This window comes from Octopus sinensis, linkage group LG2 (assembly GCF_006345805.1).
Source record: "Octopus sinensis linkage group LG2, ASM634580v1, whole genome shotgun sequence".
Lineage (NCBI taxonomy): Eukaryota > Metazoa > Mollusca > Cephalopoda > Octopoda > Octopodidae > Octopus > Octopus sinensis.
Genome location: NC_042998.1, coordinates 99486999 through 99506428, shown reverse-complemented (window position 1 = coordinate 99506428; position 19430 = coordinate 99486999). Strand labels below are relative to the sequence as shown.

At 34.5% G+C, this 19430-nt stretch overlaps 1 protein-coding gene across 1 annotated transcript in view; it reads right to left on the bottom strand.

Annotated features, from left to right (window-relative positions):
• Positions 1-19430, bottom strand: part of LOC115227780 (mediator of RNA polymerase II transcription subunit 14) — a 55857-nt gene that overhangs the window by 35604 nt on the left and 823 nt on the right. Inside the window, exons 2-13 of the mRNA XM_029798515.2 lie at positions 15223-15393; positions 14306-14332; positions 12692-12797; positions 10457-10551; positions 9158-9236; positions 7867-7996; positions 5977-6017; positions 5637-5724; positions 3873-3901; positions 2862-2940; positions 1265-1308; positions 26-114 (exon numbers count right to left, since the gene is read on the bottom strand). Coding sequence (XP_029654375.1) covers positions 26-114; positions 1265-1308; positions 2862-2940; positions 3873-3901; positions 5637-5724; positions 5977-6017; positions 7867-7996; positions 9158-9236; positions 10457-10551; positions 12692-12797; positions 14306-14332; positions 15223-15365 — 950 coding nt within the window. The 5' untranslated portion in view covers positions 15366-15393. The remainder of the gene's footprint in view (positions 1-25; positions 115-1264; positions 1309-2861; positions 2941-3872; positions 3902-5636; positions 5725-5976; positions 6018-7866; positions 7997-9157; positions 9237-10456; positions 10552-12691; positions 12798-14305; positions 14333-15222; positions 15394-19430) is intronic.

The window sequence follows — 19430 nt, the reverse complement described above, 5'->3', positions numbered from 1 at the left end:
ATAAAAGTGTGAAAAATAACCATACCTCCAGTAAGATACAACCAAACATTTCCCAGGAGTATAGTCCTCTACTCGAACACTATCACCAAGCCGTTCTCTAACAAGACGTTGAATCTTGACAAAGAAAAAAAATAAACACATTTATGTTACATTAACTGATGAATAAACAATTTCATTAATATTTTAGAAGGTATATGAGTAAAGTCATTTAATCAAAATAGTTGATACCTCTCAGTAGTTATATCTTTATCATTTACAGAAAGAGAAAACATTTTTACCATATCTAGCCTAATTGTATTTAACATAAGGTCTGGAACGAATTAACAGACATGGATTTGAATGTAACACATACATATCTTTTGAAGTAAATGTAAGGGCTATAGGTGCATGCTACTCAAGATGTTGATGGGAAGTGCAATGACATTTTCTTGATATGAGCAGCATTTGTTTTCTTGCTTTTGAAAGAGATAAGACCTTCAATGAAAGATGCTTTTGAGATCCCTGTTCATTGAATCAAAGCAGGTTTGGCATATAGTGTCTAGGTTGCATATGGTTGAGAATCATTCAGGAAGAATAACGGACAGTCTCATCCATGTATATGTAGGTGTTGTAGTGAATCTAGAATGGTAGAAGACAGACAGATTCAGAGGTGATTTGTCAAGTTTGAGCAGTAGGAAGTTGGATACAAAGTGAACAGTGAAAGTGGAGGCTTTCTTCACAGAACCATAACCCTGATATTTATTTGGTAAGGGACCAAAAATATCAGCTGCTGTTTAAAAAGTAGTTCTTCACAATAGATGAAGTCATCTTTTTTGGTTTGGATAGCAATCTTGTAGATGTTACATTATTAGATAAATGCTCTCCAGTTTTTGAGAATGAGCGAGTTTCTCCAAGTGCTGTTGGCCTTGTTTTTTCACCTCAACTACTTCAAGGACTTAAAAAATTGAGTTTTTGCTGTGAGATGTTGAGGGAAATACCTAAAAGGATAAGTTCAGTCAACTGCCCAGCTGTCAGAGATTGCTCAGGAATGAAACAAATATGCTTCCAAGAGTAATTAACATAAAACTGGCAGAATTGAAGTGCAATAGGGTGTGGTATGTGAATGCATACTAGGTAATTGCAATGAGGCAGTGGATGGAGGATTTAATAGGTGCAGAAATAGTTACAGTTTGATAGAGATTAGGTTTAGAGGTGAAAGGACTCAAGGGTGTTTTCCTTATTTCAATGAAATATATATCAAATTTAAATAACTGTATATACATACCTGTGAGTGCAATACTTCCAGTTGTAAAGACAAACAGAAGGAATCTTAAGAGATGACTTAAGGAAATATATTTAAAATTATTGTGAAAAAAATAAAGGAAATTACTTTTGCACATTTGTACATATAAGATACAAAACATCAATTAGCTTTGACAATTATGCTAGCATGGACAAATAAATGCTAAAACATTAATGAGCTTGTCAAAGGCTCACTTTCTAAAATAAAGAGAAGAGGGATGTTTTGCTTTAAAACAGTATGTTGAAAGTATTACTCATTTCTATTCACCAGAAATACTTAGTAATATATTCTAAATAATTAATGAAATTAGTTTTAAGTCAACAAGATCTTTGGTTTCATTCACATTACCAATTATGACAAAGTATTTTCATAAAATATAGAACCAATAATGTATCCTCCATCTCATTTTATGTTACACTTTCTTCTGAAGTGATAATTCCACATTTGTCCTATCTCATACATGTGTGCCAGGGTAGACCATTCATCAACATCATCATTTAACGTCCATTTTCCATGCTGGCATGGGTTGGACTGGCAAGCCAGGAAGCTGCACCAGACTCCAATCTGATCTGGCAATGTTTCTACAGCTGTATGCCCTTCCTAATGCCAACCACTCCGAGTGTAATGGGTGCTTTTTATGTGCCACCGGCATGTGAACCAGTCAGGCGGCATGACAATGATGATGATTTTATAATAATATGACCAAAATAGGAAAATCAATGTTTTGCATTTAATTTTCAAATTTTGAAGCACTACAAAAGCAATGGGGCAGAAATCGTGATTTGATCAAATCAAGATTAACCTGCTTAGACATGTTAAGAATAAATATGTGAATAATTGTTCCAGATCTTGCTCTTCACAATACAAATAACATTTTTTCTTTTACTAAGGAGTGGCTGTGTGGTAAGTAGCTTGCTTACCAACCACATGGTTCCAGGATGAGTCTCACTGCATGGCACCTTGAGCAAGAGTCTTCTACTATAGCCTCGAGCCAACCAAAACCTTGTGAGTGGATAAAGTAGAAGGAAACAGAAAGAAGCCCATCATATATATATATATATGTTTGTGTGTCTGTGCTTGTCCCACCACCATTGCATGACAACCGATGTTGGTATGCTTGCATCCCTGTAACTTAGCGGTTCGGCAAAAGTGACCAATAGAATAAGTATCAGGCTTACAAAGAAGTCCTGGGGTTGATTTGTTCAACTAAAGGTGGTGCTCCAGCATGGCCACAGTCAAATGACAAAAGAATAAAAGAATCTGTAAGTTTCCTTCTTATTTCAAAATACTGCTTTAGTACTAAGATACTTCTTACTCATTAGACAATATATTTATCAAAAGTATTTATACACATTAATTTAACAAAAATGTTCTACGTAATGCTAACCACTATTAATGAAACAAACTGAGCAGATTTATTATATTCTGAGCATGTAGACAGATTAGTTCTACAACCTGTAACACAAATAAAGATAGTTCACTAATTTTTTCATTGTGTTTTGTGACATTAAACAAATGTATCAGATAATTCTTTTATAAAAATCATGAAAAATAATTCATCCTTGCACAAAAAGTATACGTAGCATTCTGTAGAGATCATGTAGAGGTTTCTCATTATCCAGAAGACGAGACTGCACTAGTCTATGGATGTAGTTTACCTAATAAAATAAAAATGACTTCTTTAATGTAATTTTTTTTTATATTCATGTATAACATAATGTTTAAAATGAATTAGGTGAACGGAAAAAATAACAGTTTGAAACTATTACAAGTGATATATTCCAAATTGTTGAATATGTATGCAAGTATATGTATAAATTTGAAGAAAAATCTCTAAAATATTTTTTGACTGAGATTATTCCTTATAAAATCACTAAATGTACCATTTATTGATCCTTATGAACACATAACAATAAAACAAAATAATAAATTATTAATAGACACATTTTGATATATGGTAATAACCCTTTCTACTGTAGGCACAAGTCCTGAAATTTTGTAGGAGGGGACTAGCCAATTACATCAACCCCAGTGCTTGATTGGTACCTATTTTTATTGACCCCAAAAGTATGAAATGCAAAGTTGACCGTGTGGTATTTGGACTCAGAATGTAAAGATGGACAAAATGCCACTAAGCATTTTTGTCTGGCATGCTAACGCTTCGGCCAGCTCACTGCCTTCATATATGGTAATAACGAGAAAGGAACTTCAGATAAAACATTAAAAAAGTGTGCACTATTTTTTAATATATTTGAACCATGCTTCAATTAGTTTTAAATTAGAAGCCAATTAAGTGTTTCTTTTGCTGAGTATTTGACACACTAAGCTACTTTTTTAATGTAAATAGCATATTTTACAGAAACTAAAATTCAAGGAGAATGTTAGCTCACACATTGAAAAAGAAAGTGTTATATTAAAAAATATCTGTAAATTTCTCTATTACTGAAAATCCCAAGTTGAAAGTGCCACCTATAATGATGTATATAGCTCTTGAAATAAAATTTACAAACAAAAATACTTGAATAATGTGTAAATACTAAAATTCAACAAGTAAATCGATGCTTTAAACTTAGAACTATTAAATGTTTACCTGCAGAGAGTGGACCAAGCTTTTTCCATCTACAAAAAATATTTAAAAAAAAAAAAGAATGAACAAGAGAAATATAAAATGAACAGGTGATAGGTCTAATTTCGTATGAAAATATTAAATTGAAAGACTATAACAACTCTTAAGATTAATTAATTCTACATGTTTCAATCAATTTTCAAATAAATATCTTTAAGGGATTACATTCTTATTTTAATTAAACTGTTTCAATTAATTGTTGTTGATGAGCCCTATATTGGCTTTAACTAGTCAGATCAAATATCAAAAGCCTCCCAGACATGACCAACCTCTTTATTTTACCCAAGGCAGAGTGTAGGTGAAGTCCAGTGTTCAAAGTATCTTTTTGTAAAGACAGTATGAGCTAAAGAAGATTTAGCTGATAGTTCTAACAGTTCAAGCAACTATACAGTGTCTCCCACACTGTATGACATATGACATGGGACTAGTCATAGATATTTATGCTTATTTTCATATTTGATAGCAAGTATTTAAAGAATTGAGAGATTCAGTAGTTCAAATTGATAAGCTGCCAGCCTAGACATGACCACCCAGTCCTTTTCCTAGGTATAGCATACCAGGACATAATCTAATTTGTCCTTTTTTTAAGACAGTAAAGTGTGATATGAGGAAAATTTAGCTGCTTATTCCAGCAATTTGTGCAAGTGTTTGTATTCTAATACCAACAGTTGCTGTTTCTGCAGTCAAATCATTTTATTTGTATTGGTCATGCCTAAGCAAGCCATGTAAAATTGTAGTCATAGCTGATGCCAGTGTTGCGTAATTGGCACCTGTGCCGGTAGCATGTAAAAAGCAACCTTCGAACATTGGGTCTCATGGAGGCAGTGACAAGGGACCAAGACCTATGGCAATATACTGTGCTTGAGAGGACCTGTCAAGCCAAATGAGATCATAGTCATGGCTGATGCTGGTGTTATGTAACTGGCACTCATGCCAGTGGCACATGAAAAGTACCAACTACACTCTCAGAGTGGTTGGTGTTAGGAAGGGCATCCTGCCATAGAAACCATGCCAAAGCTTACCAGTTTTTCAGTCAAACTGTCCAACCCATACTATCATGGAAAACAGGTGTTAAATGATGATGCTGATGATGAGCTAAATTTGAGAAAGTACAGCGTCGTTAGCTTACAGTGCTAAGCTTAAGTCACTCTATGGCAACCCTAGGGAAATATCGATACCTTTTTCATTGAATACTTCACTGATGTCCCTATAGATGATTTTTTTAATACACAAATCACTAGGGATAGTCTACAACTCAAAAATGATCCTTTAACTTAGTGCATCACTAAATTTGCCCTGCAATATTCTTTCTATTTGGCTTCCTATATTCTGAAGAACATTTCTAAAATTATGCTTTTAACATTTTTATAGAGAAGCTTCAAGAACATTTGTGGAATCTTGGTTATTCAACATTTATTTGTTTTAACTAGGTTAACTGCCATATCAATTGTCTACCATTCTTCTGGTGTCAAAAAAACTTCAATCTTTCAAATTTCTTGTGAATTTCACACAAATTCTTAAAATCCCCTATTGCTTGGGATTTTTTGAGAAGTAATGGAAACATTTCAAAGAGATATACTGGCTTTGATTCAACAGTCTATAGTTCTACCCAAAAAATTTTGGCTTTTTGTCAAAACATAAATCAATATTAAAAAAGAATAAAAATCAATCTATATCAGATATCAATATATATAACTTGATTAAGAGAAATATTTAAACAATACCAACCACCAGTTTGATGATCTTCTACCAAAATAGCAATGTCTAGTAATCGCCATGGTATAGTAGGACTGTCTCCCATCAGAGTTAGTGTCACCTGAATCACAATACATCAAAAATATTCTTACAGGTAACAAATACTCCAGAAAGAATACATCAAGATAAAGTCACAACATAATCAAAATACTAAAATTAGATAACCTTTCATTTTTAATACAAAGAAACTGAATTAAAACATCAATATGATTACATTAAAATATGTTGAATGTATATAGAAGTTAATCTATCTTAATACTGCCTCTTTAGAAATAAACACTTCTATCTAAAGACAGATACTAATTAAACTTACCTCAAATTCATGTTCCACAAGAAACTTTACTCGACCATTTTCTAAACAATAAACAAAATAAGGAAAATCAATTTTAACTATAATATAAGATAATACATTTGATTAAAAACTTCAACAAGGTTAGTAAAATATAACTGATAGTTCACAAGAAAATTGAAAAGTAGAATAGGCGTAGAAAAAAGATTAAGCATTTCATCAAAGAGTTATCCTGTGTTTTGGTTCATTTTTTTAAAAACTTTCCATCAACAGATTTTGAAAAGACCTAAGATTTCAGTAGACAATCTTTTATCTTGTTTTTGTCATTAGATTAGGCCATGCTGAAGGGTTTAATGAGACAAATCAACTCCAGTAATTTTTTTTTATTAAATCTGGTACTTATTCTATCAGTTTCTTTTGGCAAAACACCAGTCAAGTGGAGGTGGTGACAAATGCAACACTTACACACAAACAAACAGATATGTGTGTGTGTGCGTGTATGTATATATGTGTGTGTGTGTGTGTGTATATATATATATATATATATAATAATATATGTATGTGTATCATTGTCGTTTAACGTCCACTTTCCATGCTGGCATGGGTTGGACGGTTTGACTGAGGACTGGCAAGACAGGAGGCTGCACTAGGCTCCAATCCCATCTGACAAAGTTTCTACAGCTGGATGTCCTTCCTAACACCAACCACTCCGAGAGCATAGTGGGTGCTTTTTATGTGCCACAGGAGCCAGTCAGGTAGCACTGGCATCAACCACACTCAAATGATGCTTTTTACATGCCGCCGCCACAGGAGCCAGTCAGGTGGCACTTGTGTGTGTGTGTAAATATATATATAAATATATATATATATATGTTTCTACCTATCAAATCCACCCACAAGGCTTTGGTCTGCCTTAGAGTTTGTAGATGGCACTAGCCCAAGATGTCACACAATGGAACTGAACCCAAGAAAAACATGGTTGGGAAGCAAGCTTCTTAACCACACAGTCATGCTTCTGTCTAAGAAAATAATGGTTTTTAATTTAAGCACAAAGCCATCAGTCCTTAGAAGAGGAGCTTAGTTGATACTACTGACACCATACTTGGTAAAGTTGACCTCAGCAGGATTTGAACACAGAATATAAAGAATCAAAAGAAAAACTGTAAGGCAGTGTTTCCAATGCTCTAACAACACTGCTAGTTCAATGCCTTGTTACCATGTTTGCCATTAAGAACAAAAAAAAACATGGATTTGTGATCGTTTTTGATAAAAGAGTGGCTTGTCATCATTTTATGACGCTGATTACTACTCTTAAGATTCCCTACATATAACAATCTATGGAAAAATTTCATTTATGAGAAAAGGCTACTTTTATTTGCTTTAAGTTTTGTACCAAATACCAACTGTAGAGGTATGATTTAAAATAAATTTAAAAAGTGAAATAAACATGAGGAAAATACGTTTCCATAGAGCATAGAAAGTTAGCACAGACCTAATTTGAAACTATTTAATTAGTACATGAACTTAATGACACTTAGGCCCAGATCAACCCAAATGAGCAGAACTATGATCAAAGGCCCTTCAGTTGTGATTACCCTGTTTGCTTGCACATCAGAGATTAAACTAGCCAAATGTATATATACTATTTTTAAAGATGGTTATGATTTGAGAAAGGTTTAGTTGCTATTTCAAGCATTTGAGTAAGTACATAGATGTCCACATTGGCACATGACCTTGTTATATAAAGACACATAGTAATGTGTCTATATTATGAAACTCAAAAGAATATTAGTATGTTTTTACAGCACCCACCTAAGCTCACAATTTAGCATTGAATATATAAAAATCAAATTAATAATTTAAAGCAATGTAAAAAAACAACTATTAAATAATAATTCAGATGTATGAACATACCTATTTTTAGACGTCTCATTTGTGGAGGAAGCTCACTGCACACTAACCGATACTCTATAACTTGACTCAATCTTTGTAAAGTGAGGCGTTTCTCTGTCACTGTTATTGGATCAACAGGAACAATTTTGTCCTAAAAAAGGCAAGATATTTCTTTTCTGTCAGAACACTCTTGAAAGAAGCATTTTATTAAAAACTTCATTTATGTGAAGGTAAGTTGAAAAGTTCATAGGCTGGCCAAGATGCTCTCACAGAATGTGATCAAATGAAATTTATTTTTCAAGATAGTCCCCATTGCAGTCCAAACACTTCTCCCATCAATATGTTAGTCCTTGGATCTCATTAGTGAAGAAGCTTTTCATCTTGTTGGTCAAAAAAGTCATCAACAGCAGATATATCGTCATCACTGAGATACAAGTTCCCAGCCAAGCGTTTTTTCGTGTTGGGAAACAGATGATAGTCAGATGAGGCCAAATTAGGAGAATATGGAGGATGATCAACCAGTTTAAAACATAATCATGCACAGAAATAATGCACTTATTATTAATAAGAGTTGAAATTAATGCATGGAAGATTCCACAGCTCTAGCATCACTCCTTCATGGTCAGCCTATCAACTTTCCAGCCCACCCTTGTAAAATTTTATAAAGATTTTCTTTTAATTTGAATAAAGCCAAATTTATTACCAGTATTTATTTTATAAATACTAAGTAATAAGATGTAATGTCAATATCAATGGATTTAAATTGAAAATAGGGAGAAAAAGCTAAATACTTTAATGTATTCAGTTTGACACTACTATTTCACCAGCCGTTTTATAATAATAGTTGAATTAGTAATGATATCACAATATATTCACTGCAAATATAAAATAAGATATTTTTTTGTGCTACAATAAAAATGGTTATTGTAGTGAATTTATATTTTGCAGTATAGCAGTACTAATTACATGATAGATATATCACAAACAGAGGCACATGGCCTAGTGGTTAGAGCAGCGGACTCACGGTCGAGGGATCGCGGGTTCGAATCTCAGACTGGGTGATGTGCGTGTTTACGAGCGAAACACCTAAGCTCCACGCGGCTCCGGCAGAATGTAATGGCGAAACTTCTGCTGACTCTTTCGCCACAACTTTCTCTCACTCTTTCCTCCTGCATCTTGCAGCTCACCTGCGATGGACCGGCGTCCCGTCCAGGTGGGGAACCTATACACCAAGAAACCGGCCCTTATGCATGGCTCGAGAAGGAACAAACAAAATATCACAAACAAAAATAAGAGCAGTAGTTGATCTTACTCGAATGCAGGTTGGTAATCTGGGGTATGTCCCAGTTGTTAAGACATCAACAGCATAAGGCAACGGAAAGTTTGGAAGACTAAAATGTAAAGAAAACAAAACAGACTGTATTCACCAGCTAGCTCTCACTTTCATTCAGTACAAGTTACAATGGTTAGGCAAATTAATATCATATCAGTCTCTAAATGTGAAAGTGATCAAAATCATATGCTACCAGTACAACTTTATTATGAAGGGGTTAAGTTACAGAAATTCCCTAACCCAGTAGAGTATTTAAGAGAAACTAATAGAATAGCACTCACTTCCTAGCTGAAAGGTTTGCATTCTGTTACAGGAAAATAACTTTTGTTTAGCAAGTTAAATGCATTTTCGCTACAGCTGTTTTTCTTCACCTGATCATCCTCATTGTCATTTACAGTCCCTTTTTCCATGCTAGGATGCTAGGATGATAAGAAAAGATGAGCCAGGGGGCTCTATGTCTGCTTTGACATAATTTCCACAGTTGGATTCCCTTCCTAACACCAACTGCACTCTCTCTCTTTATTTATATATATATATATATATATATATATATATATATACATGGGGAGCAACAACAACAAAAGAAAGGTTTCTGAAGGACATACATATGTGTTGAGCCATCTGATACATACAAGACAGAAGAGAAAGATGCTTATACATCCATTCATATTAAATATCTAACCTGCACACACAAACACTAGATATATGCTGCACAAAGTCTCAGCTAAAAACTTTTTACACAATTTTTTACTAATGCCAGTAACATGTTGTAAATCATCAGTTACTGATGATCCAGATGGAGAAGCTGGATCCAAACTCAAAAACATACGTAGACACCAAAATACCTGTAACATCACACATCATTCAAAATTTTGTAAATGTTGCCAATAATTTGCAGTGGAACCCAGGAATAAACTAACTCCAACTTGTCTCTACTAAAGCAAAACTACTTAATATATACTAGGCAGTAAACAAGTACATATCTGATTTAGCACAATGTAGTATATTATCCAGTGTGTTCCCAAACCAAACTAAAACAGGTTATATCTGAGGAGAAATATCCATAACGTTATTTTCTGAGAAAGGAGAAATCATTGCCACAAAAATTAGGAGTTGTAAGCAATAATCACTGATAAGCTTGTTATAAACATTGACAAATAACAGTAATAATTTTTGCAAGACAAGAAAACTTATTACAACAGGATATAAAGAAAGGCCACAATTTTCTTTATCAAAGACAGAAAAATGAAGAAAAAGCATAAAGCACACTGAACTTACCGAGCATTAACTAAAGTTTCTCTTGCCATTCTGGCCATAGCATCAGCTGTTTCTACAAACAATAATGATTGCTGTTCCAAAAAGTTGCATATTTCCTACAAATATCAAATTCATTTTAGACGTTGCACAGGTATCAAAACAAAATGTTAATGTTAAGTCTACAGCTATAATACTGTAACATTTAAAGTAAACATGTACACAATATAACAGATGCTACTAAAGATAAATTGATAACTTTATTAATTAAGGTATGGAACAATGGCATTAGGTATATGAATTGGGTAAGCATATGATGATAATAGTTCACCTGTCAAATCTGATGATGACCTAGTGACTGCTAAAACTATAACATATAAGAGAGAAATAAGGAAAACCAAAGAAGATGCCTCAAGTTATTATGTTCAACTATGGTGATCAATGAAGACAATAACTTTGACCATACAGCACATCAGCATAAGAGGCAACCATGCAACAGACTGGAGAATCACTACTTCTCCTATATATATATATATATAATATATATATATATATAATATATGCCTTTCCTCCCTTGGACACAAAGACCGGTTGAGGCAAGCGAAGTCGATATAGAACTCATCCGATGACAGACACCCATCCCAACCCCCATGATGCGAAGACATGTTGGGGCAAGCGAAATCGAAATCGAAATCGAAACCGAATTGAACCAGCCAGGATCCCTGGCCTGGTGTAGTACTAAAAAGCACTATCCGACTCGGGGCCGTGGCACGTAAAATACTCCAATGCGACCGTACGACAGGCACCCATGCCAACCCCCTTTGCTTGTGAAGACATGTTGGGGCAAGCGAAACGAAATCGAATTGAACCAGCAGGATCCCTGGTCTGGTGGTACGTAAAAAGCACTATCCGACTCGTGGCCGTGGCACGTAAAATACTCCAATGCGACCGTACGACAGGCACCCTTGCCAACCCCCTTTGCTTGTGAAGACATGTTGGGGCAAGCGAAATCGAAATCGAATTGAACCAGCCAGGATCCCTGGTCTGGTGGTACGTAAAAAGCACTATCCGACTCGTGGCCGATGCCAGCACCGCCTCGACTGGCTTCCGTGCCGGTGGCACATAAATACACCAATTGACCGTGGCCGTTGCCAGCCCCGCCTGGCACCTGTGCAGGTGGCACGTAAAAAGCACCCACTACACTCACGGAGTGGTTGGCGTTAGGAAGGGCATCCAGCTGTAGAAACATTGCCAAATTAGACTGGAGCCTGGTGCAGCCTTCTGGCTTCCCAGAACCCCGGTCGAACCGTCCAACCCATGCTAGCATGGAGAACGGACGTTAAACGACGATGATGATGATGATGATATACACAATACTTTTCAATTGCCTGGGCTACTGAAGTGACAGTATTTCAGTCACAAACATGTGATGAAAGGTCTGTCATTGGCTCCAAGCAGTTTCACTATCTACTTTGACGTTTTTATTTTTATTTTGTTAATGTAGAGATAAAAAAAAAGCATTTACTTGCTTTTAAATGAAGTTAGTACGTACTTATTTTTATATTTTCATAAACTAGCAATATATGATGTTGTCTGATAGTTAGTAGTGTTTGATAGGATATTTATCTTGATGGTTAGTTTAAAGATTATGGCTTAGAATGCCAAAAAGCGATTTTGCTATAGAACAGCTGACAAATGAAGACAACTTATTAGAAGGATGTAGTGTCAAAGATTTATCTGTGATAAGTAGTAAAAAAAAAAAAAAGCAAGAAGCAAATGTGCCGAGTATTGTAGAGGTAGTAGAGTCAATAAAACAATGTGGATTAAATAAAGGATAAGTTAATTAAACAGAGAGAAATGAAATTAGAAATAATCATTGAAGTTTTCCCTTTATTTGCAATTTTCTTCTTTTAAATCTCACTAATTCTAACCTTGAATATATATTGTTTTAATTAGGAAAATAGCAAATGAATTGTCTGGATAGTGTAATATAAATGGTTACTTAGCAAATAGAAAATTGTTTGCACAAGTGACAAACATAAAAAGGATTACAATACAAATGACTGTGATTGATGTTTTATATGATAAATAAGCATAGGTATTCATAAAGGTAGCACAAATCATCAACAACATCATCAAGTAACAAACTAATTCCAAAATAAATATTGGGTAAGAGTAGACAGCTGTTGTCTTAAAAATCTCTCAACAAATGTATTTGAATTCTTAAGAAAGAAATCGTATAAGTGACAAAAAATTTACCCCGCATTTATCCACTTTACTAGCGCTATTAGCCCACTTCACCAAGGCCAAGAGGCGAACAAATAACTGGCGTGTTCTCTGTGAAAACTGGACAATCTCTATTTTTCTGAAATAAACAAAAATAATAAATATATAAAATAAAACAGGACATCTATGCAACAAGTTTACTCAATATGTGAAAGCAATTTTAATGTTTACACTATACCTAAAACACACCACAAACATTGATTAACCCAAAACCTCAAAGTTGTTCTCTTTTAGCTTAGCGAAATTACTTTAAATTTAACTTTAATATTATCATCTTTCAACAAGACTAAATATGAAATAAAGTGTTAATGTAAACTGTATTAAATATCATAAACAGTATTATACACAGATGGATGAAGAAATTCTAAGAACAGGAAACCAGCATCAAAGACAAACCATGCAGTGGAGGACCATCAATTGCAACCAACGATATGAATCACCAGCAACAGAATAAATTGATTCAGGCAGACAAATGCACCACAACCTGTGAACTTGCTACACGACTGAACTGTTGTCATAATACATAGGAGATGATGGATGACTGAGTATCAGAAAGTGTGTATAAAGTGGCCAGCTTGGTTGATGAGACAAGATTTGAAGGAGAGAAAGGTGAAAGTCTGCTTCAATCTGCTGTAAGTATTTGAAGCCACTGAAAACATGGTTTTGCCCACTTTTACCTTACTTCCAGTACAACCTTTGTATATAGTGATCCCTCGCTACTTTGCGGTTCAACTATTGTGGATTTTAAATATATATATAACTCCTAAGATTTTTCATTAAATCCATTAAAATATTAATAATAATTATTATTTCCTAGTCTAGGAACAACAAAACAAGCGTAAAATAGCAAAAAAGCATATACAGGGGTATTTGAACTTAAGACAGGCTGTAATTATGGCAATGGAGAAAGACGACGAATCACAGCTTTCTATTTTGTAATCTGGCCTGTAATTGGTGCTTTGACCAATGCTCAGATCCGCAGCATCTTCCCTTGTCTCTCTCTCGCAGCCATTTCACTTCAAGCTTTCTTGCCGAGTAGTTTACTGTACTACTTTACGCTGTGCTGTGTGTGATTTTTTTTTTTTGTTTCTTTGCGTTGAACTTTGTGTTTTGGAAGAAGTGGAAGAGATGTCCCAGGAAAGGGCACCGCCGTCAGCTTCATCATCATCACTTCTACTGTGCAACAAATTCATGACCATCACCATTCAAATTTGACTTCAGCTTCTTTTGTGTTGAGTACAGTAACAATCTTTATTTTTTTTAATCTAAAGTGTCATTGCTTAACAGTTGTCCTTGTTATTAATAGACTACTGTAATGGGTGGGTTGTTAACAGTACAGGGAGGGTTTTAAAAGTCCAAATACACGTTAAATAAATACTGTAAATATGGTGTCCCTACTTCGTGGAAATCCAGTTATCACGGCCGGTCTCAGAACCAATCTACCGCGATAAACGAGGGATCACCGTACACTCAATTTCTACATCTAGATTTCTCCATAACTCTCTTTCACCCATCACCAACAACTTCTTTCAAGACAAGTATTACCCATGCCATTAAAATATTAATGGAAAAAAATGTATTATTTACCGTTCCATATCTGATTTTCGTGGAAGCCTGTAAAATAAAATTTTTAGAAAATGAAGATATTTGAACAATTAAGATATTTTCGTTATGCAAATTATATTTGAGCCTAACATAAAATAATAGCAACACAAGTGTTTCCTTGAGACAAGAAAGTTGGGGAGCAAGAAGTGTGGCTCTTTGAACAAAATAACAGTCTATCAACAACAGTTATCCCAGCTGATAGAAGAACTGAGACCTCAAAATGAGTAATCTACTGCTAATGAAATATCAGCAAGCGAGACAATCTCATAATCCATATAAGTACTACACATTTACCATATCCACAGCAATCACATTACTGATTGGATGAGAATCTTTGAATCACTCTTCTCCAGCCAAATACTCTTCCTGATGCCTATCCTTATTTATTTTCAGATAAAGTACTATGTTCAGATAGGGTTCTTCTTCAACATTTAAAATTGTAACATTTGGATAAATGTGAAAGTCAATAAATTTTATTTGAGCTTACAAAATCCATAAAATACATATAAATACTTATAAACTCTTAAGAGTGATGATTATACATTGGGCCTCATGGAAGCAAAATGGCCGAGCTCCCTACGAGTGTTAAGCCTCACAGAAGCAATGACCAAGACCTTTGGCATTATGTTATGTTTGAGAAGAAGACCTGTCAAGCCAAGCAAAATCGTGGCCATGGCAGATACCAGTGTCACGCATATGGCATCCATACCGGTGACATATAAAAGCACCCATTACACTCTTGGAGTGGTTGGAAAGGCATCCAGCCATAGAAAACCATGCCAAATCAGACTGGATCTTGGTGCAGCCTTCCAGCGAGCCAACCCAGGCCAACATGGACAATGGACATTAAATGATGATGATAACATGAATAACTTATGAATAACAAAATATACACTTACAATTCTGACAGTACAGACATTTCTGCATAAGTTCTTTGAATAATATAGTCAATAAGAGTGTTAAGTGCAATACTTCCACCTCCAGTACCTCCCCCTTGTGACGGACCAGTCGGCATAGGAAGCTGACTGTCAATGGGGGACATCTTGGCAATTCAAAGTTACAACTCACAGCTGAAAAAAATAAAAGATAAATATAGATGAATTTAATACAAAGCAAAATGTAAATCTTTTAAAACCAGTGAAAAAAACAGTTTAAAAACCATTAATAAATTTTTTTTTTTAATTACTGTCATTAATGGTTTAAAAGACAATACAGATTCTTGTACGTTAGTGAATACTTGAGTTATGGCAGCACTTGATGCAGATATGCAGTCAACTTTTCAAATGGTAGTTTCCTGCTGTAAACACCCACAAATGAAACAATGTCCCTTATCAGAACATAGGCTGTGTTGCGCCTTTTTTTGTTTACTCACACTGATCTCTGCTCTTACATTGCCATTTCCTATATTTTGGGATTAACCAAGCAGATTTTTGTCACATTTGCATGTGTCCTAGTAACAAAGAGCACCATAAGATAGACCCTTTCATACATACCATTTATTGTTTGGCATGGGAAAATGCTGTTGTTATAGACCATTTTGCAAATATTGTTAATCTATTTTTTTAAACTTACAGGAAGCTCTCATTTTTATCTCGATAACATAAATACAAGATAATGTTATAATAGTGTATTTACATTATAATGTTACTGTAAAAAAAAACCTTTGGTCATACAATTGCACCTAGAAAGTTCCCCTCCAAAGTACAAGTCCGGGCAAGCTTGTTTATGGAAGAACAGAGTCACTCATGCATACCAACCTCCCCTCTCCATGACATTGATGTATCCAAGGGAAAGGCAAAAGCTGATACAGCTTGGCACCAGTGATATCACAACTCATTTCTACAGCTGAGTGAACTGGAGCAATGTGAAACAAACTGTCTTGTTCAAGAACACAACACAGCCCAGTCCAGGTATCAAACTTACTAACGCATGATTGTGAACCCCTATGCTCTAACCACTGAGCCATACACCTTCACAATGCTACTGTAAATATGAGAAAATATGAAAGACAAAAGGAATTATAATCATCTACATAAGACAGACACAAAGCATTTTTAGATGTTTAAATATCTGCTCAACTGACCATTTTCCCAACATCTCTGTCATCCATAAATAGATTTAAAGCATCAGGCTGATGGAAATCAAACACTAACCAAAACAGTTGGTACTCATAATTCTTTCTACTATAGGCACAAGTCCTGAAATCTTGGGGAATGTGGCTAGATGATTAGATCAACCTCAGTGCTTGACTGATTCTTACTCCATCAACCCCAAAAAGGATAAAAGGCAAAGTAGACCTGGGCAACATTTGAACTCAAAATGTAAAGCCAGAAATGACATTAAGCATTCTGTCCAGAGCAGTAATGGTTCTGTCATCTGATACAATTTGTCTTTCTTCTCCCAGTTAATGTGCCAATCCTTTTTAGAACAAGGCACAGGCATCCCAAACACATTGTGCTGGATTCAGTCTCATTGCATGGCGCCTTGGACAAATGTCTTCTATAGCATTAGGCCAATCAAAACCTTGTGAGTGGACTTGGTAGATGGAAAATTGAAAGTAGCTCATCATGTATATATGTGTCTTCTTTCTGTGTTTGTCCTCCACCATCACTTGACAACCAATGTTGGTTTGTTTACATCTTCATAACATAACAGTTTGGCAAAAGTGACCGTAGAAAAAATACCATGCTTAAACAAAAATTAAGTACTAGAATCAATTCATCAGACTAAAATTCTTCATGCCAGTGCTCCAGCATGGCCACAATCTAATGAATGAAACAAGTAAAAGACATAAATGCCAAAATTTAAGTTCTTAAACAGAAACTAAAATACAACCACAGCCAATAAACTACCCATGTCATAATCACATAGACAAGCACATTTGGTGTTTATGAAATGCAACTAAAAATTAACTACTTTTGACTAGAGTATCTATAATCATGCACAGTAATGAGCTTATATTAACTCAGTATCACTTAGAAGGTGATATAATGTCTCTTGGTTTTATTTAACAGTGTCTATAAAATGCTAGTTTGTAGTGTAATAAAATTTTGGTGGGCCTAATACACAATCCTATATATTGTTTAACTCTTGCTACCATTTTTCTGTTGAAATACACTGCATTTATTTCAATTAATTTTGAAAATAACATATAATTCAGTAAAATAATTTTGTCAATTGTTGGAAGGTTTTAAGATCATTTCAAAGGAAGATGGTAGCATACAAAAGGGTCAATACCACCATCTTAACTAGGGGTGACTTTAACAAGTTCATTCTGTTGCAAGCAATCTGCCCAAACCCATTACCACCTTATTTTTATCTTGCATTTGTTGAAGCTGAACACCATCCATATTGATCTAACCTGTCTGAGAAGACCTACAAAGGTTATGGACACAGCTCCTCTTCTAAATACCTTATATATATATACATATATCTGTATATATAATAATAATAGTATTTTAAAAGCATGAAGCTTATAAGCTATCACCACACAATAACTAAAGAAAATAGTCTAATAATGAGGCATATAAGCCCTCAATGAAAAAAAGTAGATGTGGGGTTTGAATCCCATGTGTATAGGAAAACCTACTTTTTTCTGTCGAGGGCTTATATGCCCCATTATTAGACTATTTTCTTTAGTCATTGCATGGTGATCGCTTATATGCTTTAAGCTTATAAAACACTGTTATTATTATTATTTACAGAATTTTAAAAATTGACACAAAAACCATCACACATATATAGTGAATGATAAGTGGAATCAACTGCATCATTAGTGTATGTTTTATGAAGACTAGAAATGTTTGAATTCAAGAGATAAATTAAATATTGTATACCAATATACCATTTCTGGCAATCAACAAAATTCAATAATTTCAATAAATAAATATTTACTAAAAATGAAATTTAAAAAATTACATTAAGTTTATTTTAATCTAAATTTCAGTTTGTCTCTATTGCCAAACTGTCCAACCTCTTAATGCTGTTGCTTAGTCCTTTGCCAAACTTGATCAAAGACATTCTGATAGTGACTACTCTGTTTGGGGAGGGGGCAGTTCAAGCACAGTGTATCTAGGACTACATTATCAAACGTGTAGTATCCCCCCTTTTTTTTTGTTAAGTATGAAGGTTTTGACTTGCTGGTTGTTTCTATCATCATCACCATCATCGTTTAACGTCCGCTTTCCATGCTGGCATGGGTTGGACGGTTTAACTGAGGATCAAGTTTAGCAAATATAAAGAAGCTTCTTTGTCGGCCTTGTCTCCACAAGATATAGAATACATCATTGTATCCTCAATTACTATTTTGCTCTCACATCCAACATTTCAAGAGGGAAGGAACTAATCATAAAAGACAACCTCCGAAATCAACCGTAAATCTCTCTCTTCCTTTACAAGTATACATCAAAGTAACTAAGCACATACCCGCTTCCAAAACACACTAGAAATTTCTTGTCCTTCAATATATTGAAATCAAATCCTTTTACTCATAGTTAACGAATTACCTACAATTATTATCCCTGAATGACTAAATAAAGTATTTTTTATTGCTAAAAACAAAGTAAAGTTATTTATTCTTCTTGATATCGGCAAAGGATTCAACCTTTGAGAATATTCTAGCAAAGCTAATCGTCTTTGGATTCCACTTAGCACTAATCACTGACGGAACGGTTTGAACCCAATTTCTAGATTCTTTACAAACCGATTTCATTCTCATGCTAAACTGTCATACAGTCTTTCATCTAGAGTAGAATTTATCTGTCGGAGAAGTCAAGCACAATACAATCTGTAATTGGTTTGAGATGCCATGTAATAAACTAAATCTTGGCTTCAATTCTAATAAACAAATCCTAAATAGCTGTAAACATGATTTCATTAATTTTTTTTTAAATAGTAATAAAATAAAATGTTAGATTTAATAATTAAAATTTAACACAAAACTTATTTCTAGTAACGGAATGTTTCACGTCACAGCTAACTTTATATAGAGCACTATTAAAGAATGGTAATTTTTTTTTCCTTTTAATACGGACAGGTTATTTTAGCCCCCATCCACACCCATATAGATATCTGATTGAGTTGACCTACAATTAAAGTCATTCCGATC